Source organism: Thamnophis sirtalis, unplaced genomic scaffold (genome assembly GCF_051295495.1).
Source record: "Thamnophis sirtalis isolate CommonGarterSnake01/CBP01778 unplaced genomic scaffold, rThaSir2_p1.2 scaffold_3, whole genome shotgun sequence".
Classification (NCBI taxonomy): domain Eukaryota; kingdom Metazoa; phylum Chordata; class Lepidosauria; order Squamata; family Natricidae; genus Thamnophis; species Thamnophis sirtalis.
Window position 1 is genome coordinate 116,333,495 of NW_028261383.1, and position 25,719 is coordinate 116,359,213.

Below are 25,719 nucleotides of genomic sequence, written 5' to 3' on the forward strand. Positions count from 1 at the left end.
CTCAAATATTGCTGTTGTTGGTAGTTGCGAAGTCCTGTCTGACCCATCGTGACCCCTGGACAACATTCCTCCAGACCTACTATCCTCTACCATTCTCTGGAGTCCATTTAAACTCATCTCAAATACTGAAATTACTGCTATCATGTCTTTCTCTAGTCCTTCTTTTCTCTAGACTACCAAACCCAAATCCTGAAACCATTCTTCATATGTTTTAGTCTCCAGGCCTTTAATCATGTTAGTTGCTTTTGGCATTTTTTCCAAAGTCCCCAGTCTGTATTAATATACAGCATCATAATCAATTCAGAGCAATCAACAATAAAACAGCTTACAGATCAGAATTTGGACAAAAAGTCTGTCTTTCTTTGACCTAAATATAAAACCAATCCTAATACTAATTTATGCTCTAGATCAGGGGTGCCAAGCATGTGTTGTTATGGCTGCATCACGTGACATATCAGGACTTCCCCCCCTTCACTAAACTAGGAGTGGGTGTGGCCAGCATATGACATATCTGGCCCATGAGCTGCGAGTTTGACAGCCCTGCTCTAGATGGAGTATATTCTGTAGTTGGCATGTTAGAATCCCAAAGACCCTCTGCTTGCCTGCCTGCCCTATCTTATCTTATTGTCAGAGTTCCAAACAGCATCCAAAAGTAAATCAGAGACCAAGGCAAAGTATTGGTCAAAGTTCCAATTTATTAAGAGAGTCATGTTGGCACATCTGGGAAAACCTGAATCTGAAAGCTTCCCGATTTTCTCTATCCAGTTGAAAGTTCAAGATCTTGCCTCCACACCCACAGGTCCATAACATGGTCCAATCTTCCACTGCCATGCTGGCAGTTCCACCCATCCAGTTCTGGTCAGGTGCAGAGATGCAAAGACAAAGAATGACCTTGGCTTTCTAGAAAGAATTTTGTTATGGCTACATGTCATCTAACTCCGTACAATCCTCCCTTCCATTTTCTCACAATAGAAAATGCATAGTAGAAAGTATGGCAGGCCAAAGATCCAAAAGAAAAGATGGCTACAGGCCTCACACTTATCTTATCATCTTATCTTATCATCTTATCTTGATACGTGTATGCAACTGCACAGTAATAAAGTTATGTCAGATGAACAAGCCATTGACTGTTCACTTCAATAAATCATTATTCAAGGATACATTCACTGTGTCTGCTGGTGGGAAAGAAATATTGTTCAGGTGCAGAAATCCCTTACATTCAAGCTAAAAAATATGAATTTGTACATGGATAAATATGAAAAGCTTTTTAAATTGTGGTATGGAAATCAGATTATACCATTGTGGCTCTTTCTGCCAGGTTTGTTATTGTTTCATGAAGATACAGCACATTGTTCAAAAGGGATTCCTGTCTCCTCATTTTACCTTGCTACTCAACAAGGCCAAATGTGCACACAAAATAAGCATTTCATCTAATTTGAATCAACTCAGTAAAACTAAGCAAATGAAGTTTTTTTTAATGATATGTTTTTATTGGATAAGACTTTCAGTTCCACTGTCAAAAACATTATATGGAAGCTATAATATTAATGTTACCAGCATGGGACATCATTGTATCCTGTACATGTTTATTTTTTACTTTTCCCCAGCTAGGTATCAAGGTTTTTTGCCTAGTTTTGACTAACTAGGCAACAAACTGCAAGAATAGATTTCCAAAGATACAATAGCTTAGATATGTGGGATTATTGTAGAAAAGCTAAGAAATCCAAGAATTCCAGCTAGGTCACATTTATAATGAAATTAAAGTTAGAATCGTATGCATCTTTTTCCTGCCTCAGTGATGCAACAGATTGGATACTTGTCTTTTGGGGGCATCACACCCAGTTTTCATCTGTTTCTTGTTCTCATGATAGACAGCTGTGGTATCAAGCTGTTCATTTATGACACTGTGAGAAGTAGCTTTATTCAGAGAGAATAAATTGTCCTGAAACTGAGCGATGGTGTTTGTGGACTTGTAAAAACATTATTAAGCACTATCCTTTAGTCTATATCAACTACGATAACATAGTATGTTTTGCGCTGATGTTCTGATTTTTAATGATTTTCCTAAAACACATTCTTTGTTTTAAAAAACAGTGCTCACTGGAATTTCAGTTACACTGGCCTTAGTCCATAAAAGTTTTGTCTCTTGAATACTTTCCAGGAACTGCTTCCAGATTCATGAATTTGGATGACTAACTTTGTAAAGTAGGAGAGTTCATGCTATTCTTTTCTTCTCTTTTTTTTGTATTATGGATATCCTTTTAGCCTGAAAATTCAAAAGTAAATGCTTGATGTCATCCACTTTTAAGTTAGATCAGAGGTCAGGAAATGTGATCCTTCAGATGCTGCTGAACTATAACTCTCTGTAAATCTTAGGCTGGTTGGAACTACCAGAAATTATAGTTCACTAACATAGGTTCCAGGTTTAAATACTAGAACTGCTTAGGCTGCTCCTGTACTTGAGAAAACCTTGAAAAACAATTGTTTAGATAGTCTAGCAGTCTAGCAATCTGTGGTCATCATTGTAGAATGAAAGTAATGGAATGCTCATAGGAATTACTATATTCGTAGGCAGTTCTTGCTGTCTAATGTGTTTAAGATTAACTTTCTTTAACTTTATGTGTTATTTTCAAATGGTTAGCTGTGCTTTGAAGCAAAGTATTGATTTCCTATGTCTGCTAACTATATTCTAAATTCTCCCTCCCTCCCACCCTCCCTCTCTTTCTCTATCCATCCGTCCATCCATCCATCCATCCATCCATCCATCCATCCATAGTTAGAAACCATTCATCTCCCTTATAGAATGAATCTGGGTGTTGCAGTGGTCATTATTTTAGAAATAATGATGATGGATTAGTGTAAGTCTTAAGTTTTCATACAGTGTATTTCAAAAAAATAGAAAAATCTGACCATAGTAAAAATGAAGACTGGCAGAAACAGGTTATGTTGCTCAGAAGAGGGGCCCAAATTGTCTCTTATGCAGGGCAGGAAGGAAAAAGAAACACAAGAAAAAAGGAAAATGGTATTCCAAAAAGAAATTAGTCGGGGAAAAAGAGTGAAATAATAGGAAGTGAAAAAGAAAAATCCTGGGGAGGGTTATCCAAACAATTTATCGAAAAATGATAGAAAAGATTCAGAAGAAAAGATATAATACATATAAAAAGAAGAAAAAGAGGGGTGTGGGGTGGGGAATCCAGAAACAGGGGATTAGTAAAATAAAATGAAATATGTTAATCATGGCAATGGTATGTAGCTAATTAAGATGTGAGTGAACTATACTAATATTATTAATTGTGCAAATTAATTAAGTAAAATAAAATAAAATATAAAAAACTGAATTTGAAAATATATGTTACTTATAGAAAATAAATGGAAATAAAATGATAAATTTGGTTTATTTCTAAAGGGATAAAAATGACATTGTTTATGCATATAATAAAAATTAAAAGTTGGAAAATATGGGAAGAAAATAATACGGCTAAAATTGTAAATGGAAATATAATGTAAAATGAATTATGTATATGTGAAAATGTTAAAGGGGAAAAACCAGACAACACACTGTTTTAATTGTATAACAAAAAATAAAAAGCTTTGTTTGGAAAAAGAAACACAGTTATTTTCTAGCTTCCCAAATTTCTTCAATAAATGTTACATATTCTCGCATTGTGAATTTCCATGGGGGTATAATTTTTCTAGTCGTGTTTGACTTGATGCAGCCTGGAAGTTGCTAACAGTCAGTATTTATACTGAAAGACTCCTCACTGTTCAAAAAATAAAAATAAACCAGAACCTTTAAAAAAAGATTTAATAGAGGGTCTGTTGCCAGTACCTAGTAAGGATGGATGCTTGAACATGGAGCAGAAGGTGGCCTGATGCAATGGGCATGGCTTGCTTTAACATAATAAAAAGAATGGGAAGGCTGAGGCTGAGGTGGGATGTTGCAGAGAAAATGGGTTCATGACAGAAGGTTAAACATTTGTATGATATTTTGTTTGAAACAAATGAATAAAACGAATAGCTGTTGTGCCTCTTTTGGGTACGTGCACAAAAAACAGAGTTCTTGATTAGAGACATAGTGATTCCTAATTAGGTAAAATAATACATTTCATCTCTGCTGTATAATGAGATTCTTGACTAAATTTCTTTGATTTTAGTTTCACCCACTTGTCTTTTTGTAAAATATTTGCTGTGGCTAGCTAGCCTTACCTATCTGTGCTCTTTTTGTTGGCTCAAAAGAATAAAATTCCAATATGTTGACAGTCCTCAAAAGGTTGGAGCAGTTTCTCAAAACATTTTATGAGTAATAAGATATCTCAGGATATTGTATCATAGAGGTGGGAGTGTGCATTATATGGCTATTAGGTATGGTCAATGACAATCACATTTGTTCATGCTTGCTCTGTACTTCTTTGCTTTGAGCTTAAGAGCAAATTGTGGCTATGGAATGTGGGATAGTAGTATGTCTTATATCATCACCTCCACAGGCCCTTTTAGATTGCTATGATCAGTAACGATAGCTCATTTTCTTGTTTCATTAAGTAGTTACTTGATGACTATTCCTGCAGTACAGGAATTCTAAAGCTAAGGGCTTTTATAAAATAGGAGGATGGAGGGCGCCTTCCTTGTCTTCCCAGCCTTTGGAATTTTGGAAGAGAGAGATAGCTATTTCAGTTGAACCTATAATTAGGGATAATAATAGGTTATTGAATTTTATTTCACCAACTATCTTCACCAACTTGATGGCAACTACTCCCGAGAATTCCCAGCCAGGCTGGCCTTGGCTAATGCTATATGTTCTTTGAAAGTTGCTGTCTTCAATACAATCTAGATCAGGGGTGTCAAACTCATGTTGCTATGGTGGCGTCATGTGATATTAAGGGACTTTTCCCCCTTTCACTAAACCGGATGTGGGCATGGTCCGGTTTAGTGATGCATCCGGCCCGTGGGCCAGGAGTTTGACAGCCCTAGTCTAATCTCATGGAAGCTGCAAATACATGAATTATGTATGTATGGAAAAGGCTGAAAGACATTTAAATAAGATGGACATGGTTGAAACAGTTAACCATGTAAAACCATGTTACTTCAGTTTAAATGCTCCTCTGTGCACATGTTTGGGTGCACTGTTGCTATCTCGATAGAACCTTAATACAACACTGCTTCTTTGACCCGGTACTTAACACTAATATAATTGAAACAAGACAGGGCATTTGGAAAGTTTATAGGATTATAAGCCTTAGCCTTAGTTACATTAAAATAGGCTTTTATTTTAATTGCATGTACGCCAACATCCAGCCCGTTCAACTTCAGGCCTAAAAGATCAGTTCTCATCTCCCTGAAAAATAGTATCTGATTCATATATTTTGTTTTTCCAATCTGGAATTCAACAGATGTAAGAAAGGAACTTATCTGCATCTACAATACAGATGCAAGCAAAATTTAGGCACCCATGATCAAATTATATGTAGTAACGAGTCCCTAAGAGAATAGAAGCCTACACCACTTCTACATGGTAACAAAGTTAAACTTCTATTTATGTATTTGTTTACAGATTCATAATGAAAGAATAGTGATTATACCAGGCACCTAAGTTTGGACACATATTCAGTCAGTTCTTTATAACAAGTTTAGTCAGCTAATTATCTTACTGTTCTTGCTTTTGAATTTTGTTTTTCTACTTTCCTTGAAGAATTCTTCTAATTCAGAAATATTCTTTGGTTTTCTTGCATGTTTGAGGTCTCTTTACAATTAACAGCAGTATTCAAATCTGGAGAAAGATAAAAGCTATTCCAACCTTTATCTTTCTTTTCAGTATTTCATGGTAGATTTGGAAGCATGTTTCCAATTTTTGTCTTTCTGAAATGCGCAGCCTTTCTTCAGCTTCATTTTTAGGAGCCCAAGCTTCCAGAATATGATATTTAATTGGATCCATTCTACCTTCCACCACACAGCCCCAGAGCATATTAGATGGCAAAATGTTCTATTGTTGAAATGCTTCATCTTTTTTTATCCATAGCTACCTTGCATTATTATTGCTGAACAATTCAGTTTTTGTTTTATTAGTCCAAAACTCTTTTTTCTAAAGCATTTCAGGCTTGTCAGTGTTTTTTCTGTTTCGTTGCATACTTTAGATCATTATTTTTGTGGTGAGGTTGAATTAAAAAAAATCCTTGTCTCATGCAGATCATTGTTTTGTAAGCAATATTAAACTGTGAGGCTGTGGACAAGTGTTCCAATGCCAGCTAAACTTTTTAGCAGGTTATTTTAAAGGCACCCAGTGCTAGAGGCAAACTGTTGGAAGAAATGTCCATCTGGATTCAGTTCCAAGTGGGAAGAAAGAAACTGGAAACATGGGGACTGCTTGGAAAGATGGTTTAATGGTGGACAGGACCACATGGTTTGAGGTCCTGGGCAAAAAAGAACAAATGGGTGAAAGAGGGAGAGAGATTTATACCCTCTCTTGGGCCCCGCCTTGGAGCTTCCTGTTCCTGTGAAAGAAATGTATTCTGATTGGTTGTCAGATTCCCATGGGGCCATGCAGGGGTAACTTTGTAGAGTCCCAAATTTGGTTGAATCTTGCTGGGTGATGTAATCTCCCCAGGTGCCTTGTGGTGAGTTCTGTTGCGAGATGGGTAGAGGGCTTATCCTATCATGTCCTGAGGGCCTTTTGTGTTGTAGATAAGCTGGCCCAGCCTTTGTCTTGTAGATAGGTTGGCACCAAAATATCTGCTGGGGGGGAGGGCAGGGAGCTGATGCTCTGAGTTTGTCTTTAGAAACATGTTTCTCCTTTAGGAAAAATATAATATTCTTCCTTTTTAATATTTCCTAGAATATTTCATTTTCTTAGGAGAAAGGTGGGTGCTAACTTCCTACACAGCAAAGTAGCTCCATAAAATTATGGAGCATCTTCTATGTTTCTCAGTAGGGATAGAATTCTTTTCTTTAAAAGCATTATTTTTTCAGTGAATATAGTTCTTCTTTGACGTATGAACAAGCTTTAATTTTCTTTCACCTGTTCAAAGGAGGACTGTGGCTTAACAACATGCACTTTAGCAAACTCTAGTCTGGCTTTTTTGGTCTTTTGTGTTTTTCAGAAGTGGGTTTTTCTTGAGTCTTCTACTGCAGAGGCCACTTTCAATCAGATAGCAACAGATGGTGATTTGATATTGGTGTACCTTGATCTTAGAGCTCAGCCAGTATCGTTTTGGAAGTTTTCCTTAGTTCCTCCTCTACCATTTGAACTATTCTTTTCAGTTGGGATCACTTTTCTTTTTGTGGCTACATTCAAGGAGGTTGGCTATGTTCCCATGGACCCATGAGATCAGCCATGCATAATGAACATGAAACTCTTTGAAGATGGTTTTGTAGCCTTTACCATGCTTTGCTATTACCTTTTTTATTTTCTGCTTTTCTTTTTCTTGTCCATGTTCGCTGCACACAGTGACCCAAAACGCCTGAGCACTTTTCTCCATTCACATAGGCTCAGTGACTGATTATGTGATTGAAGACACTCGTGATGCTAATTAAAGCAAATAGTCTACTGGAGGGATCACTAAAATCCAATAATGTCTTTTAACTTCTAAGTGGTACCCATAATCATGTCCACACTATTTTCATGTTTTATTATTTACAAGACTATGTTAAATCATACATCAAACACAAAGTGCCTGCTCTGTGGATTATGAATAACAAAAGGTGGATGCGATTTACTTGTCTCAGTTTCGCAGCAAATTGGAATTCATTTTTTAGGGAGGGGGGAAGTAGAGGAGTATCCATATTTTTAACTGTGTCAGTAATTTCTAATTTTTAATACGTTGAAATTTCTAGCTGAAAGCATTTAGGGTTTTTTAATCCCCCCCCCAAAGAGTGAATGATTTTTCTTTTTAAATTCTCAGACAGCTGTTTAGAGAAGCCTGCAGTTGCTCAAGTAGATTGAGAGTTTAGAAAGATCAAAGTATTTGTTCACTTGTGAAGTTGTCATTGCCAGGCTAATGGTACCCTAGGCCTAATAAATCAATCAACTTCTGGAGTCTTATTAACAACTCTACAGTACAATGAAAAAAAGTATCACTGAATCAACTAGAATGATGCTCCAATTTCTGCTATATTCTGAGTGTTCTTTTTTGAATCTGTGAGCAACAGCATATAAGTTTTGGATGTTTGGGGAAAGATGTTATGATTAATTCTGTAGATGCTAGAAATTGTGTTGGCTTCTTCTTACATAGATTCGTGCAATTTGGCCAGACATGCCTAAATTTTTGCACAACTGTATATAGCTGTTGCAGAAAAAGAATTGGCTTACAATGTTAAAAACTGTTCTGAATATATCAACCACAGCCTGTTTTAGCATAAACAATGTTAGAAAATTTATTAGCCAGAGAACTGCTGTGCTCTTGCCTGTTTTTCTTTGCATGTCAAGAGTCATTCACTCCTTTGCTTTTACAGACAGCCTAAATAGCCTGATTAATGGCACCCTGCATTCTTTTCTCTTCATCTTGCTACATTTAAGAACCCCATTAAAAGATTATTCTCCTTTGTCTTAATGGGAAGAACAGCATAGCCCTTGGCATGTGAGGTCACTAAGATCCAATTCATGTGTTGCTATTTTAGGTACTGGTGATGTTTTAAAAAATCAAAGTCTAAGTCATAGCAGGAAGCAACCACATCCGATATCTGGATTGCATCCTTAATTCCTGTGCCAGTGGACCAGCATTTTAATGGTGGTAGCTGGCTTATACATGCATATGCTATTGCTGCAAATAGAAGGGTCAACTGTGTCAAAATAATTTGGGAGCGGAAGCAGCCGCATACCAATTGGACAATGTAAAAATCCCTCTCCTAGCCCTGGATACAAATGGAAAAGGTTGCTTTTACTCACAGTCGTATAATTTATTCTATTAATAAAAAAGGACTCGTAGGCAAATATTTTCCCCTGAAACCATAGGGCAATTTGTCTCTTTCACAAACTTCCTTTTAATACATTTCCTTTGTAGTATGGACAACAAATTCTGTTCTACATTTATACTTGGTTCAACATAAATCTTCAAATCTGTGAATAGGAGAAAATAGGCAGCTTCTAATTTTACAGAGGAAAGTACTCACATCATATACATGAGGAAAATGCAGAATAATGGGATGTTTGATGTCTAAGGAGATTAGAAGTTGACAAATGAAAGCAAAGAAGTTTATATGAGTGTTAACCAAGGCATTATAGATAAAGGTAAAGGTTTCCCCTGTCCAGCTGATTCTGACTCTAGGAGCTGGTGCTCATCTCTGTTTCTTAGCCAAGGCAGCTAGTGTAGCCGGAAAACATTTCTGTGGTCATGTAGCCAACATTACTGCATGTCGAGCTGCACAGAATGCTGTTATCTACCCACCAAAGTGGTACCTATTTATCTACTTGCATTTGCATGCTTTCAAACTGCTAGGTTGGCAGGAGCTGGGACAAGAACAGAAGCTCACCATGTAGGATGGCACTCAGGTCTCAAATTCAGCATCTTTAACCACTGAAACATTGCGCTCCCTTCAGGCATTATAAATAGGTTTAGATGAATGCCATGACTTGCAATGCCTTGGAAGATACACCTTACATTTGGGGAGCAAGAAAAGGGTTAAAAAAGTATTAACTAAAAAGAGATTATCTCTGGGTGTGGCCATATCAAGGTTGCTTATTTATAGAGCCATAAACCATAGCAAAGATGCATAACTAAATATACCAGTTGTCCTAGCCAGCCACAAGTCTGTCAATGTCTTGCATGCAGTATTCAGCTTGCTTATTATTTCTTTGGTGGAGAGAAAGAAATAGCATTGAATATTTTAAACTGGTAATTAAATTGCTGTACCCACTCACTTATTTAGGATAATTCATAGAACATATTCATATGTGTGGGCACATATGTATTTTAAAAACTCTACTGGAATATTTAAATTTGACAGTTTTCAAACATGACATTCAGATAGATCTCCCCCTTCTTTGGAGCAGATTTTTCCTATTGAAAGAGAGAAGGTATGAAGCAATGAAAAAAAACAACAATGGAAAGAGAGAGAGAAGAAAAAACAAACAAAGATTGACTGTTGAGATTGACTATTTCTTATGAAACAGTGATTTACCAAATATTTCTACCAGATCAGGAGTACAGCAGTTTCTTTCTAGTAGCGTAAAACCTGGTAGCCTAGTTAAGATGGCAAAGAGTTTCTACAGAGTGGAGTTTTAGCGCTAACAGGTATGCTTCCTGTTATTCAATTTCTGTCTTGGTTTCTTCCACAGCCACCATCTGGACAGGAAGAGAACTCCACCAGTGGAAATGCCCAAGCAACTGTTCATCCTCCCAAGGGCCAAAGCTTTGTGCAGAATCACTTCCAGGCCCAATACAGGTAAGAAACTAAGACAGAATTTCCCATATTACTACTAAAGATCTAACATACATACATACATACATACATACATACATACATACATACATACATATATGCCGATCTAGAAGTCACCCCTAAAGTAGATTGTAATAGATACAGCCAAAGATTTTACCTGGTGCAAATTCCATCTTAATTGGTTACAATTAAGTAGAATCAGCTCATGAAGGAGAAGAAGAGAGCAGGAGTGAGGGGGAGGGAGGGGAAGAAGAAAAGGGGAAGGAGAGGAAGAAAAAAGAAGGTAGAGAAGGGAATAAGGAAGGAAGGAAGGAGTAGGGTTGTTGCAAAATAAGATGGAGATGTGGGGTGGCAAGAAAGTGATCCCAATTGTGTTTTTTATATTTTTAAGCAGATTGTGATAAATGTTAGAAGTCAACAGATAAATGTTAATAGTAAATACGAGTATGTACAGTTGCAAGAAAAAGTACGTGAACCCCTTGGGATTACATGGAGTTTTGCATGAATTGGTCATAAAATGTGCTCTGAACTTCATCTAAGTCACAACAATAGACAAACACAGTCTGCTGAAAATAATACTACACAAACATTAGATGTTGCCATGGTTTAATTGCACATAACATGTAAACATTCACAGTGCAGGGAGGAAAAATTATGTGAGCCCCTAGCCTAATGACGTCTCCAAGAGCTAATTGGAGCCAGGAGTGAGCCAACCTTGACTCCAATCAGTGTGATGATATTGGATGTGTTGCTGACAGCTGTTCTGCCCTTTAAAAACACACACCTGTTGTGCGTTTACTGGTTTCAAGAAGCACTGTCTGATGTGAACCATGCCTCACAGAAAACAGCTCTCAGAAGACCTACAATCAAGAATTGTTGACTTGCATGAAGCTGGAAAGGGTTACAAAAGTATCTCCAAAAGCCTTGATGTTCATGTGTCCACGGTAAGACAGACTGTCTACAAATGGAGAAAGTTTAGCACTCTTGCTACTCTCCCTAGGTATGGTCGTCCTGTAAAAATGACTGCAAGAGCACAGTGCAGAATGCTTCATGAGGTAAAGAAGAATCCTAGAGTGTCAGCTAAAGACCTATAGAAATCTCTGGCACATGCTAACATTTTTGTTGACACATCTACAATAAGGAAAACATTAAACAAGAATGGAGTACATGGGAGGACACCACGAGGAAGCCATTGCTGTCCAAAAAAAAAATATTGCAGCACGTTTGAAGTTTGCAAAAGAGCACCTGGATGTTCCACAGCACTACTGGCGAAATATACTGTGGACAGATGAAACCAAAATTGAGTTGTTTGGGAAAAACACACAATACTATGTGTGGAGAAAAAAAGGCACAGCACACCAACATCAAAATCTTATCCCCACTGTAAAACATGGTGGAGGGAGCATCATGGTTTGGGGCTGCTTTGCTGCCTCAGGGCCTGGACAGATTGTTGTCATTGATGGGAAAATGAATTCCAGAGATTATCAAGACATTTTGCAGGAAAACATACAACCATCTGTCTGGCAACTGAAGCTCCGCAGGGGATGGGTGATGCAACAGGACAATGACCCAAAGCGTACAAGTAAGTCAACACAAAAATGGCTTCAACAGCACAGAATACGCGCTCTGGAGTGGCCCACTCAGAGTCCTGACCTCAACCTGATTGAAATGCTGTGGCATGACCTTAGGAGAGCGATTCACACCAGACATCCCAAGAATATTGCTACACTGAAACAGTTTTGTGAAGAGGAGTGGTCCACAATTACTCCAGATCGTTGTGCAGGTCTGATCTGCAACTACAAGAAACGTTTGGTTGAGGTTATTGCTGCCAAAGGAGGGTCAACCAGTTATTAAGTCCAAGGGTTCACATACTTTTTCCTCCCTGCACTGTGAATGTTTACATGTTATGTGCAATTAAACCATGGCAACATCTAATGTTTGTGTAGTATTATTTTCAGCAGACTGTGTTTGTCTATTGTTGTGACTTAGATGAAGTTCAGAGGACATTTTATGACCAATTCATTCAAAACTCCACATAATCCCAAGGGGTTCACATACTTTTTCTTGCAACTGTATATTTGTGAATGTGTATGGAAAGAAAAAAATAAAACTTTTTTTTTAAAGTAGATCAGCTCATGCCTAGGAACAGACAGAGGGCTTGAAGGATGACTTTCTGCAGCAGAATGAGGGCTGTCACTCTTGCAGGCAGGGAAGAGAGAACAATCCACTGGTTTAGTCCCTGACATTTATCAGCTGGTTCCACTAGGTGCCGTTGTCAGGACTGCAATACTGCTACTTCACCTTTCTAAGCACGATTCCTACCAAGACCTGGCAGGGGCTGAAGAGACTCTCTCTTCTAAAACACGTAGCAACTAGATTGATTAAATAGTAGTCCTGTGTAAATTGTAAGAAGATGCTTTAGAAAAGTAAAAAACAATAGTTCAGTTTGGAGGCGTTGCAGATGACTCTTCTATCAGCTGGCATTGCTGTGAAATCTAACCTTCAGTGTAACAATGGAATGCTGCATTCACAAGATAAGCTAGTGTTTGGACAAGCAACACTAAATTAATCTCAATGTAGTTTTACTGTCTTGATTTACTCTTTCTCAACTGGCAAAAAAATGAGAACCGAACTGAATCTTAGCATGTGGCTTGGATCATTTTGTAAAAGATCAGCAACCTAGTCCCTGTTTATGTTTTTACTACACTTTTCAGAATACATATAGTTAGGATTCTTGGATATAAGATTTCAGAACATATGGAAGACACTAAGTTGGGTACTACCTGTTGGGGAAATGGTTCCATGTTTCTTTCGTGACTTACTTGAGTGCGAGAGAGAAGGACCTTAGATAGGAAATACAGAATGAAGAGCCTGTGATTCAATTCTATCTTGTTCTGATCTAGGCTTCCCCAAAAAGTACGGAGCAGATGCCTGGTCCCGACAAAAGCCGTTTTATTAAACAAATGTGAATTCCTCTCATTCACAATCAGCAAAAGCCTGGTAAACAGTCTTTCAAAGGTGAATTTATGACCACAAACCTTATCTAGGTTGGAAAGCTGCCATGTAAATATTTTCCAAATGCAGTGCTGTGCAAGGAAACACTTTGCACAGAGTCTCTGAGATTCACAGGCAGATATTTACAGTCCTGAAATAAATGAATGAACGAAGAACAAATGAATGGATTGTTTCCTGCAAAAGCCCACTCTCCCTTTGCTTCTCTTTTATTTCCTATGGGAGGGGCCATTCACCGTCCACCTGTGGCTTTATTCCCAAGTTGACCCTGATTTCTTAGCTATTCTTTTCTTCTGACAGCTCTGCACACGCGCACACTGGGAACAAGCTTCAGTTGTTCCTCTGCCTCACTGCTGTCTGGCTCCGAAGGCAGCTGAGAATTGCTAGACGGCCTTGGCCCCATCTCTGCCTCTGACACAGAATCCTCATCCAAGCCTTCCCCAGCCTCCAGGATTGGTCCATGTTCCTCCCTAACCTCATTGTCCAACTCTGTTGTCAGCCCCACTGGCAGGCCACAACGTATCTCACTTTGTGTAGTCAAAACATTAGCACAATCTTTAGCACATTGTAGCTCTTGACATTTTTTTATAGTAAGTGGATGTTGGAGAAAAGAAGGAAAGGAAGGTATTGCTGTCTCCTTTTGGATGAGACACCAAACAAATGCTTCCATTAGCATATGTTTCCTGCTGTTGACACTGCTGATCTGGCAGTGAGGTGAAATCATTAGGAACTGAGAAACAATCCCCATCATGAGGGTGTTCTTCTAGGTCAGGGGTGTCAAACTTGTGGCGTCACATTGTCTTCACATGATGTATCATGACTTTTTCCCCCTTTGCTAAAACAGGGGGGATGGGCATGGCCAGCGTGTGACGCATCCAGCCCATGGGTTGTGAGTTTGACACTCCTGTTCTAGACAATGCTTTAAAGGCTGCCGATTGCCAGAGCTTTCCATTGTTATGTCCTGTCCTCTGAAGCTGAGTGTTCTGAACCAGGTGAGCCCTCTGCCCTTCAGAGAAGCAAGAATTGGCAGCAAGGGGAAAAGTACACAGTCAGGATCCTGGGTTTTTGTTCCAGTCATTAAGGTAGGTGAAATAGGAACAGTAATTTTTCTTCCTAAAAAAAGGTCTGATAGATACAAAAGTAGAAACAAATGTAAAGGCAGAGTCATGCTTATTGAACTGGGCAACAATGCTGGCTTTCTAAACTTGCACTGTGACAAATTTATAGAGACTTTCCTAGATTAAATTTGCCTCCTCTTCTCGTGAATCTTTCCTTTTACATTTAATTCAGAAGATGATCTGTGGGTTCTTTTCACTGGGGAAAATGATTAAATAGGTCTCCCACTCTAGCTGTGAAAGCACATCTTTCTTTGTCTTACATTAACTAAAAGTCTGTTGTGAAATAGCTCAGTCCATTCTTGAAAGCTAAACATGTTGCAAGCAACATTCTGCTGTTCTGACACTAGAAGACTTGGGTGCCTAAAAAAATCAGGATGGTTCATAATGCATCCTTGCCTTCAGGGAAGCACTTAGAGCTAGCTAAGATGCTTCTGCTGTACCCTGAGCTATACAGATAAGCAGAATAGTCATGCTGCAAATGAGGGAAATCTTTTCAGAAGTGAATAAAAGCTTTTAATTTGGGGAAGAGGTGACTTAAAATAAATACTATGTAGGATATGGGCTTTGGAAAGGTTAGGAACCCTTTCAGCTGAGTTGTCTGTCCTTGCTGGAGCCCAGTAAGACTGTTTCAGCTGCTGCAAAGCCACTTCATAGAAGGAAAGATATGTCATTTAGACTATTTGTTCTCTGTGCAATATACAGACTTGGAGCTTCTACTCTTGTGGAACTAGTAGGAGACTGAGAGCTCTTTCACCAAGAATGGTTAAATACTACAGCAATCCAGGCAAGAGATAATAAAGTTAGTGTCAGGATTCCAAGTAATAGATCCATAGTAAGCAAACTCTGAGGCAGGTAGATTCATCAAATAATAGCTTTATTGGAAATATCATATTGGCACGTATTTGTTGAAAACTGACTCTAAAGTTTCCCGCATTTTTCATTTAGTTAAAAGAGAAAGTTTTTCCACAACCTCAGACAGTCACATGATCCAATCAAGATGCTGTCTGGTCATCTGGTGACTTCACTCCTCCATTCCCCAGGTGTGAGAATGTCCTTGATTCTCGAGAGAAAGTATTTTGTTTTGGCTACATAAACCACTCTATCACTAATCCCCCTCTCCCTCAACTCCAATTTGGCAACACTGAAGCTCCAATATGGCTCCAGTCATGTCAGCTTCAGGGTTGACAGGAAGTTAAAATTGCATGGTTAAATTGATCCCATTGCATGTGGAATGCAGCTTGACCTTAGAGGAGTGAGCTCTGTAGGCACTGTGAGAAGTACAGAAAGTAAAATGGATTGATGAGAAATTTTCAGTGGTTCACATTCGATGGTGAGTTCAGAATCAATTTGGACTGGTACTAAGAACCTAGGCGTAAGACTGCCTTCCACCAAGGAGGCTCACTTGGTGACTTTGGGCCTATCGATCTTTCTTAATCCAACCCACTTTGCAAGACTGTGAAAAGTAGTAGGAGGGAGCACTGTGTACATCACCTTGAACTCCTGAAGTAAAAGCACAATATAAACATGACAAAGTTATCAACAATTCCCCTATCTGAGTGTAAATGATGCAAATTGTTATGGGCAGTTATGAATGTCATTTCATTAAACCATTAGTCAATTTTTTCTTGGGCAAAGTCTGCCACTCCAGCTGTTCTGTTTTGTTTGTCATGGTAGTTTGTTTGTATCGGTTAATGGATAAACCATCCTTCTTTGCATCTGCAGACCATCTGTTTTGGATACTGTCCAGCATGGGATCCTTATCACATTTTAAATCTGATCTATACAGTTTTAGTGAATAAAAATGTATCGGGCTTGAAACAATAACCACATCCAGGTTGTTGTTCGAGAAACTGCAAAGTAAATAGAGGAACTTACTTAATAGGTCACATATTTAAAACAAGTTTAATGGCATGCAGTTGAATGATCACACAACCAGCTGGGACTTGAAGGATGTGCTATAATCAAGTATTGAGAGACTCAGTCAGGATTAGCCAGTTACTCCTGAGGGATGATCTTACTAAAATGTTATTCTTCTGTTTAGCATGCGGGTTAAGCAATTCTGAAAGTTGAAGTCCACATTTTTTTAAAGTTGAAAAACACAAGTCTAGACTACACTTTTGATTGACTGCAGTGGAGGACTACTAACTAAATACTCTTATCTTTTAGCCATAAGTTATTTATAAAAATAATAAGGGTGGGATAAAAATAAATAAATAACATTCCTTGTCTTGGACATACCTGCTTATTTTTTAAATAAAACAAAGAGAGTTATTCCTATGTGCAATCTAATATAAGGGAGTGGCTTCAAGAATGATAGTTGAGTAAGGCTGTTGCAATGAAAACAAGATAGCCTCTTATAAAATCTTAAAAGGACATAATGTGTGCTACAAAAAATTCTTAAAAGTTTCCATTGTAGCACGTTATCCATTGCATGGGATAATATATATGAAGCATTATCTTAAAAGAGTAATTTGAGAAGGAAAACACATGCACTTAAAAAACGAATGTCTCTGTGGCAAAAAAATAAAATAAATCCCTGTATTGTACATATTAGCAATATCACTTAGACTTATATACCGCTTCACAGAGCTTTAGATCCCTCTCTGAGTGGTTTAAAAATGTCAGCATATTACCTCCAACAATCTGGGCCCTCATTTTATTGACCTTGGAAAGAAGGAAGTCCGAGTCAACCTTGAACCGGCCAGGATCGAACTGCTAAGCAGTCGGCAGAATTAGCGAACTATGTTGTTGCTATAAAGGCAAAATGTCTCTACCATGCTCACAGTGGTGGGCCAAACCTTTTGCAGGAGATTGCATTCACCAGAGGCAATCAATCCCATCCTTCTTTCCCACGCAGCTTATCGTAATGACAGACATTTCCCTAATTATTAATAATAGGTCACTTAAAATGCAATCAGTTCAGCAAAACTGTCTCTAGGCCTATGCCATACTGGGAACCATCCCCTGCAGCAATTGTGCCTCCCAAGCAGAGAATTCCAATTAACCCTCCTTTATGGGAAAACAGATGAACCTCCCAATCTCCAGCCTTCTTTCTCAAGCCACAGACGTACATTGCTTCGCTCTGCTGTGACATTGCAGCCATCTCCATGGCAACCCATTGTACTGTTTGAAAGGGCGGCTGATGTGGTTCGTATCTATGCCGTAGGAATGCAACCACAAACATTTGCTTGAGTAGATTCGGGGAATTTACTTTTTTCTGCAAATATGCCCCTTATCGACAACTTCATGTTCAATGTGAAGAGCTTGCAAAAAAAAAAAAAAAAACCTTTCTCCATATCACAGGCCCACCTTCTTATATTTGTAGAACAAAAACATACTTTTGGGGAGGAAATCAAAATGAACTGAGGTGGCAAATGAACTTTTCAATTTGATCATTGAATCGGAGTCATTTGAGGGGATCCATGCCATTTGGTAGCATGAAACCTAAAGGTAAAGGTTCCCCTTGCACATATGTGCTAGTCGTTCCTGACTCTAGTGGGCGGTACTCATCTCCGTTTCAAAGCCAAAGAGCCAGTGCTGTCCAAAGATGTCTCCATGGTCATGTGGCCAGCATGACTAAATGCCGAAGACCCACGGAATGCTGTTACCTTCCCACCAAAGGTGGTGCCTATTTTTCTACTTGCATTTTTACATGCTTTCAAACTGCTAGCTGGGCAGAAGCTGGGACAAATAATGGGAGCTCACTCTGTTACGTGACGCTGGGGATTCAAACTGCTGAACTGCCAACCTTTCTGATCGACAAGCTCAGCATTTTAGCCACTGAGCCACCACGTCCCAACTAGAGAAACCTTGAACCATATAAAACATGGACAAAAATGCATTGCTCTAGTAGGGCAGTCACTGCTTCATAATACTGCTGTATGTTTTGAAATTACACTGACTAGTGAATAAAATTCAGCAAACAGAGAATTGTTTGAAGAAGAAAAACTGTTTAGACCAGTAATAGGTGGCTTGGTACTCTTTTGGACTAAAGTCTCCAACTATCCTTGTCACAAATTTGGAATCAACCACAATACTAACTGAGATCAAATGGAATTGGAGTCTTCTGGAGAGCACCAGGTCACCTATGTTTCAGAGCAACAATAGGTTTGAAGGTTATATAGGCTATGATTAATGAATTCTCAGTGGGTTGTAAAATTGTAAATTTTGAGAGGAACTCCAAAATCATCTAATTCAGTTCTCTGCTAGTGGAGGAAATTTTCTACTGCACATTCTTGACAATCTGTCAGAATACAACATGTAGTGAGTTTGAACTCAAACTTGGCAGTGTTGAGATCTTTCTTTCTTCGTGCTGCTTCCTTTCTTCTTTTATTTATTTTATTATATACCACTTCTATTTTTTACAAATAACTCAAGGCAGTGAACATATCCAGTACAATTCCCTAGTCCTGTTTTCCCCATCACCACAACAACCTTACGAGTTGAGTTGGGCTGAGAGAGAGTGACTATCCCAGGGTCAGCAACCTGTGGCTCTGGAGCCGCATGTGGCTCTTTCATCCCTCTACTGTGATTCCCTGACACAGATTGGCTCCACAGTTGATAGGGCTTTTGGTTAGGACAGGTAGAGGAAAAAGGATGCCGCACTAGGAGGAGACGTTATGGTGGGGGAACCAGACTTCCGGTTGGATTCAGAATTGAATGGGGGGCTTCTCGTTAGGACCTTTGTGGCTCTTTGAGTGTTTAAGGGTGCCTGGACTAGTCCAAAGTTACTATGCTGGCTTTCATGGCTAAGGAGGAAATAGTCTCTCATTTTCTAGCCTGGTTCCTTAACTACTAGGCCAAACTGGCTCGCGGGGGGGGGGGGGGAGAGCGGGGGGGGGGCTTCAGAAAAACCTGTAAAACTAGCAGAGGATCATCAGATGGCCTCCTTTTGCTTATATTGCAGCAATTTTGTACTTAGGTTTTTTTCCTTATGGAATTTGTATTTTTCTTTAAATGAAATATTGGGCCCTTGTTAATTAAATGGTACAATTCTGCACCAGCTAAGAAGCACCACTGGTTTTTTGTGGACTTTCTTGTTTTGTTTCATTTTGTAACTTAAATCATCTTAACAGTTCCTATTCTGTTCCTGATTTGTTCACTCACAGTGCCTCTGTATGGTCATTGTAATTTGCATATAAGACTTCAATAGCATCTCCATCTTTTCCTCAACAAAAGTTTTTGGTCTCCCCTTGCCATAGAAACTCTTAATAGGCCAGCTGACCTTGGGTGCCCCTTAAGGCTCCTTTCCCACCAGACTGGTTAGAAGGGACATGCTAGGCATGCCAGATCTCTCTAGCTCCCTAATTAATCCCTTTCTCATTAATACTTATTAAAAAGGCTGCCTCCATTTTCAGTCAGCCAACTTGTAATCTGGGCATCAAAGCCTGCCTTTATGCAAACAATCTATTTAGTGTGTAATGCTGCTTTGCTCACAGATTACTGGCTCTGATGCACAACAAAGGAAAACAAGGCTGAGGCTTTGGTTAGATTTTAATTTAGGATGTGAGAAAAGCAACAGCACAGAAGGGGAACTGACTACTTAATATTCATGATATGCTTTACTAGAGAATTTCTTTAAAACATGGTATAGTATTGGGAAAGGGAAGTGGTTGTGGGAGATTTAATCAGGACTTCTTTTCAGTAGCATTAAAGAAAAATCACCATGCACTCTCAATGCCTACTCTTCTGTTTTAATATTTATCTGGTAAAAGATGCACTGGACCAAATCTAGATACTTCCTAGGCCAGCCAAACTATTTCTTAGAATGATCAGAAAGATATTGTACATCTGAGGAAATCCATAAACCCAGCTGTTACTCTGTGACATACTGTCTCTGAACATTGATTTGGATATCATGAAAATAATCTTTGGTAGACTGACGCCCTTTTCCATGAATCTACTGAATACATTTTGAGAGCCATCTAAGAAACGTGCTTCCCAAACTTTTTTCTTAATAGCCCCAAACCATTTATCAGAAATGATTTTACTATGTACCAGAAAATCCTTATTTGAATAAGGATTGTGTGCCATTACCCAAAGAAAAACTACTTTTACCTAATTTGGATTAATCTTCCCAGGTTTGGGATGTGCTTATTTAAAATCATGGCTGTTGCTGCTCTATAACATCACAAAAATAAATTACACACTATGTAAAGAAATACTTTGTTTTATCTGTCTTGAATTTAGTGCCAATCAATGGCATTGAATTCTACTATTATGGGAGATGGATTTAGCTATGCTTTGCATCACGTTATACATTTTTTTAACCATCTTCTTCATTTTCCCATCTACACTTAGGGAAAAATGGGCAATCCCTAATGTGCAGGTTGCAGGCAGCGCTGTTGAAAGCACTGTAAGACTGCATTACCAAATTAGGCAACAGAATGACCAATTTCATGTCAAAAATTATGAAATAAAGGTGGAACGAGTACAAGGTTTCTGCAAATTGGAACTCTCACATTCCCATCCATTTCCCCAGGGATTGAAATGTTACTGACATGGTTTAGTGGGAAAGTGGCCACATTTTAGCAAAAGGATTCTTTCTTTTTTCTTTTGTTTCTTCCTTCTTTCTTGATTACCTTTTTCTTAAGATTTGTCTTTTACTTTATGTAAAATCTTCAATAAATGTAAATTAAACCAAAGATTTTCAAAAAAAGGGGGGAGCTGAACAAGGAGTACAAGGCTCTGCAAGATGAAAACTCTGCATTTAATTATCTCTCCCAGCTGTAAGGAAAAAAATGTGCCAAAATAGTTGGTTCTATTCTTTCCGATCCCATCATTCCATCACCACAGACTTTCCTATATTGGTCTTATAGAGGGATCTGTAGTCCTGCTCACGTGGTTCCTGAAAGTTTGTTTCATCATGACATTTAGAAGCTGGTCAGCTCATGAAATGTTGGTTGGTATTAGTGTTTATCTTGTGTTTTTATTACTTGTGGGGTTTTTTGAGCTGTTTGGGCTTTTATTTTTGGTCAGCAAATAGGCAGTACTGACATGAAGGAAACTCTTGAAGGTGCTGAAGGCCTGTTCATACTGTGCTGAAAACAGGCAAGGTGAAGCAAGAGAGCCTGTGAGAACAGGAGCCAGTAGCAGTTGGTATGGTGCCAAGGGAGACTAAAGCACTGGGAGACCGCAACAGGAGAAAACTGGAGAGTGGAGCATTGGGAGAAGGCAGCCTGTGGGAGCCAGCTTGCTAGCCTAACATTTGTAGAGGAGTAGGGAATAGGGAGACTAGAGAGATCTGTAGGGCAGTGTGCTGTGGTACCTGGAGAAAGCAGCAGCCAGTGGATCCAGCTGCAGGAGAGGCCACAATGGAACTAGGCAGCCATGGGGATATCTGTAGAATGTGATGCTGTCAACACCCTGCCCTAGTATCTGGAAACCTAGTGAGTAGATTAGGAAGGAACAGACTCAAGGTGGATTCTGAAATGATCGTCATGATGGGTAGTTGGGTGTCCTGGTCTAGGGGACTTTCCATCTGTAGATTGGATGGAGTAATCTATCTATCTATCTATCTATCTATCTATCTATCTATCTATCTATCTATCATCTATCATCTATCATCTATCATCTATCATCTATCATCTATCATCTATCATCTATCATCTATCATCTATCATCTATCATCTATCTATCCATCCATTTTATATGGCTGGCCACTTACAGAAATTCTGGGCAGCTTACAAACAGTAAAAACCCAGTCTAAAAAATTAAAAACAATCCCCCCCGGCAACAACACACAGTCAACTGAGCCACTTGATGGGCTCCATCACACTCTGGGTTTCCCAAATCTCAGGGCCTTACAAAAGTCTTCAGGGCCTTACAAAAGAGTATCAAAGTGTGGTCCAGTTTAATTTCTACAGAAATGATATTCCAAAGAGAGGGAGCCACGACAGAGAAGGTGCTTCTTCTGGATCCTGCCAGGTGTATCTCTTTAGGGATCAGGACATGCAACATTCCCCACTCTAGTGAGTCAGGTAGATGAAACTGGCAATAGACAGTCCATCAGATAACCCAATCCCAAGTCAGGAAGTGCTTTAAAGGTGATGACCAGTGCCTTGAATTACACCTGGAAGAAAATTGGCAGCAATGCAGGTCCCATAGGAAAAGTGATGCATGTCACACCTGGTTCTGCACAAAATTGTGTGGGCTGCTGTGGAGCTGGGAGATAACTAAGGCATGAGTGACTGAGTAGGGATTGTTGGTCTAGGAAAGGGTGTAACTGGCGCACAACCTGCAGTTGCACAGAGGCCCCCCTGGCCACTACTGCCACTTGCTCTTCAAGCAGGAATTTTGAGCCCAGGAGAACCCCCAGATTACACACTGGGTCTGTTTGGGGCAGTACCACTCCATCCAAAACCAAAGGTGGCAATTCTCCATGCACCAAAGACTCCAAACTTGATCTTGCCAGGGTTCAGTTTCAGATTGTTGTTCCCCATCCAGTGCTTAATATCCTCTAAACTCTATGAGACGGAGATCAGGCCATCGCTTAACTCACCATGGACAGAGATATATATCTAAGTATCATCAGCATATTGTTTTGTTTGTTTGTTTTATTTATTTATAGGCCGCCCTTTTCCCTGAGGGGACTCAGGGCGGCTTACAATCAAAAAGGAAGGGGAGTGTAGGACAATACGAAAAAAGAAATGTGCACAAAGTAAATTAGACAATAAAACTCAACATTCACTCAGCATTCGGGAGGGGCGAAATAAGATTATCCCCAGGCCTGACGGGTTAGCCAGTTCTTGAGGGCTTTGCGGAAGGCCTGGACGGTGGTGAGGGTACGAATCTCCACGGGGAGATTGTTCCATAGTGTCGGAGCCGCAACAGAGAAGGCTCTCCTCCGAGTAGTCGCCAGTCGGCACTGACTGGCGGATGGAATACGGAGGAGGCCAACTCTATGCGATCTGATGGGACGCAGGGAGGTAATTGGCAGAAGGCGGTCTCTCAAATAGCCAGATCCACTACCATGGAGCGCTTTATAGGTGGTGAGTAGGACCTTGAAGTGCACCCGGAGACCAACAGGTAGCCAGTGCAGCTCACGGAGGATCGGTGTTATGTGGGCGAACCGTGGTGCGCCCACGATCACTCGCGCGGCCGCATTCTGGACTAGCTGTAGTCTTCGGATGCTCTTCAAGGGCAGCCCCATGTAGAGCACATTACAGTATTCCAGCCTAGAGATCACAAGGGCTCGAGTGACTGTTGTGAGGGCCTCCCGATTCAGGTAGGGCCGCAACTGGCGCACCAGGCGAACCTGGGCGAACCAGGCGAACCTACAATAGCCACACCGCCACCCCTTCCCTGGGCTCTCGGCTGGTGTAGCACCTGAAATATTGATGATACCACAATCTAAGGTGATGGATGATCTCATCCAGCGGCTTCATGTAGATGTTAAACTGAAGTGGAGAGCGTACTGAGACCTGCGAGACCTGCAGAGCAGTGGACCAAGGGTTGGACCTCTCACTTTCTATCAACACTGACTGAGAACAGCCACAGATGAAGGAATTGAGTCAGAAAACACGGAGCTCCCCTCTTCCAAATCCCTGAAGCCTGTCCAGAAAGATAACACGGTTGACTGTATCAAAGGCCACTGAGAGGTCAAGTAGAAGCAAGGATGAACTACTCCCATCCCGCTCCTGCCAGAGATAATAAAAAAGCACAACCAATGCCATTTCCATCCCAGATACAGGCCTGAATACTGACTGGTAAGGGTCTAGATAATCTATTTCATCCAAAAACCTCTGGATAAAATGCAACCATGCAACCACCTTCTCAATGATCTTCCCCAAAAAAGGAAGATTGGAGACTGGTCAGAGGTGGATTCCTACCAGTTCGGACCAGTTTGGCTGAACCGGTAGTAGTTTGTTGGCCTGCGTTGCCGGAACCAGCAGTGACCCAGGCCTGCCACGCCTTCGAACGGGTTGTCTGGTTGGCGTGGCATGGCTTTTTCCCCATTGTTTAATATTCTGTGCATGTGCAGACCTATTTATGGGCAACTGCACATGGGCACGCAGTTTGCACGCTGACCAAATTATGTGTGCACCGAACCGGCAGTAATGCCGGCAGCAACCCATCCCTGAGACAGGTTGAAAATTATCCAACAGTGTGGATAAGCAGCAATGGCTTCTTAAGAAGAGGGTGGACCACAGCCTCCTTAAAATACTGAGGCACTACTCCTTCCTGTAAGGAAGCATTAATCACCACAAGAATCCACCCGCATGTCACCTCTCAGGAAGTTTTCATAAACCAGGAAGAGCATGGATCTAAAACACAAGTGTTTTATGCTTGTGTTCATACATTTTATTCAAGATTGATGCACAATGTGGGGGTCTCTTTAGATTCTTTTTGAAGAACAGATGAAGAAAGACTTAATTTTCAGCTGAAATTCATTACAATACTGATTATAATTATAAAAGCACTGGATTATGATTAATATATTTTATATTTGTATCTACACCAAATAAAGTTTGAAGTTATCATTTTCATATATTTTTTCCCTTTTTTAATTTTTGGCACTCTCAATTTTGCTTTGCCCCTTTCTTAACTCTGGCTAAAGGTTCTCAAGAAGAAGACATGAGCAGTTTTTTCGCATTCTCAAAGGTCTCTTTGCATAAATAAATGGTGATTTCTGTCAATAAAAGGGATAATTAAGCTCCCTCTGGATGTGACTGCTGCTGCTCCTGATTTAGTACCCTGATTAGTGTAATTAAAATTGAATAACCCCTTTGATTGGTGAATTGGTGTATTTCAGTACTGTCCTATAACTTTAATTGGGTAGTAATAGAATGTTATAGTACAATGATGGCAAACCTTTTTTTATAGTGTGCCAGAATTGCACACACGTGCATGCTACTGCACCCCCCCCGCGTGCCCACTCACTTCCCCACCCAACTGCGCATGTGCAAATGACAACCCGTGTCTGCACATGCACCCCTCCCCCAGACTCCGGAGGCTTTCCTGAAGCCTGGGGAGGGCAAAAATTGCCTCCCCCGCCTCCCTAGAAACCCTCTAGAAGTCAGAAACAGATTGTTTCCAAACTTCGTGTTGGCCTCTTGGGGCCATCTTTTGCCCTCTCCAGCCTTCAGAGGCTTTCCTGAAGCCATTTCTGGCCTCTGGAGGGCCTCCGGGAGGCTACGGGAGGCCGTTTTTGCTTCAGGAGACAGTGGTTGTGAGCCTCGGGGCTCCCGGATGGGTGATGTGCACAGGGCGCTGGGCTGGC

At 40.0% G+C, this 25,719-nt stretch overlaps 1 protein-coding gene across 1 annotated transcript in view; it reads left to right on the forward strand.

Annotated features, from left to right (window-relative positions):
- Positions 1-25,719, forward strand: part of USP43 (ubiquitin specific peptidase 43) — a 118,714-nt gene that overhangs the window by 37,222 nt on the left and 55,773 nt on the right. Inside the window, exon 3 of the mRNA XM_014055420.2 lies at positions 10,265-10,371. Within this exon, the coding sequence (XP_013910895.2) occupies positions 10,265-10,371 (107 nt within the window). The remainder of the gene's footprint in view (positions 1-10,264; positions 10,372-25,719) is intronic.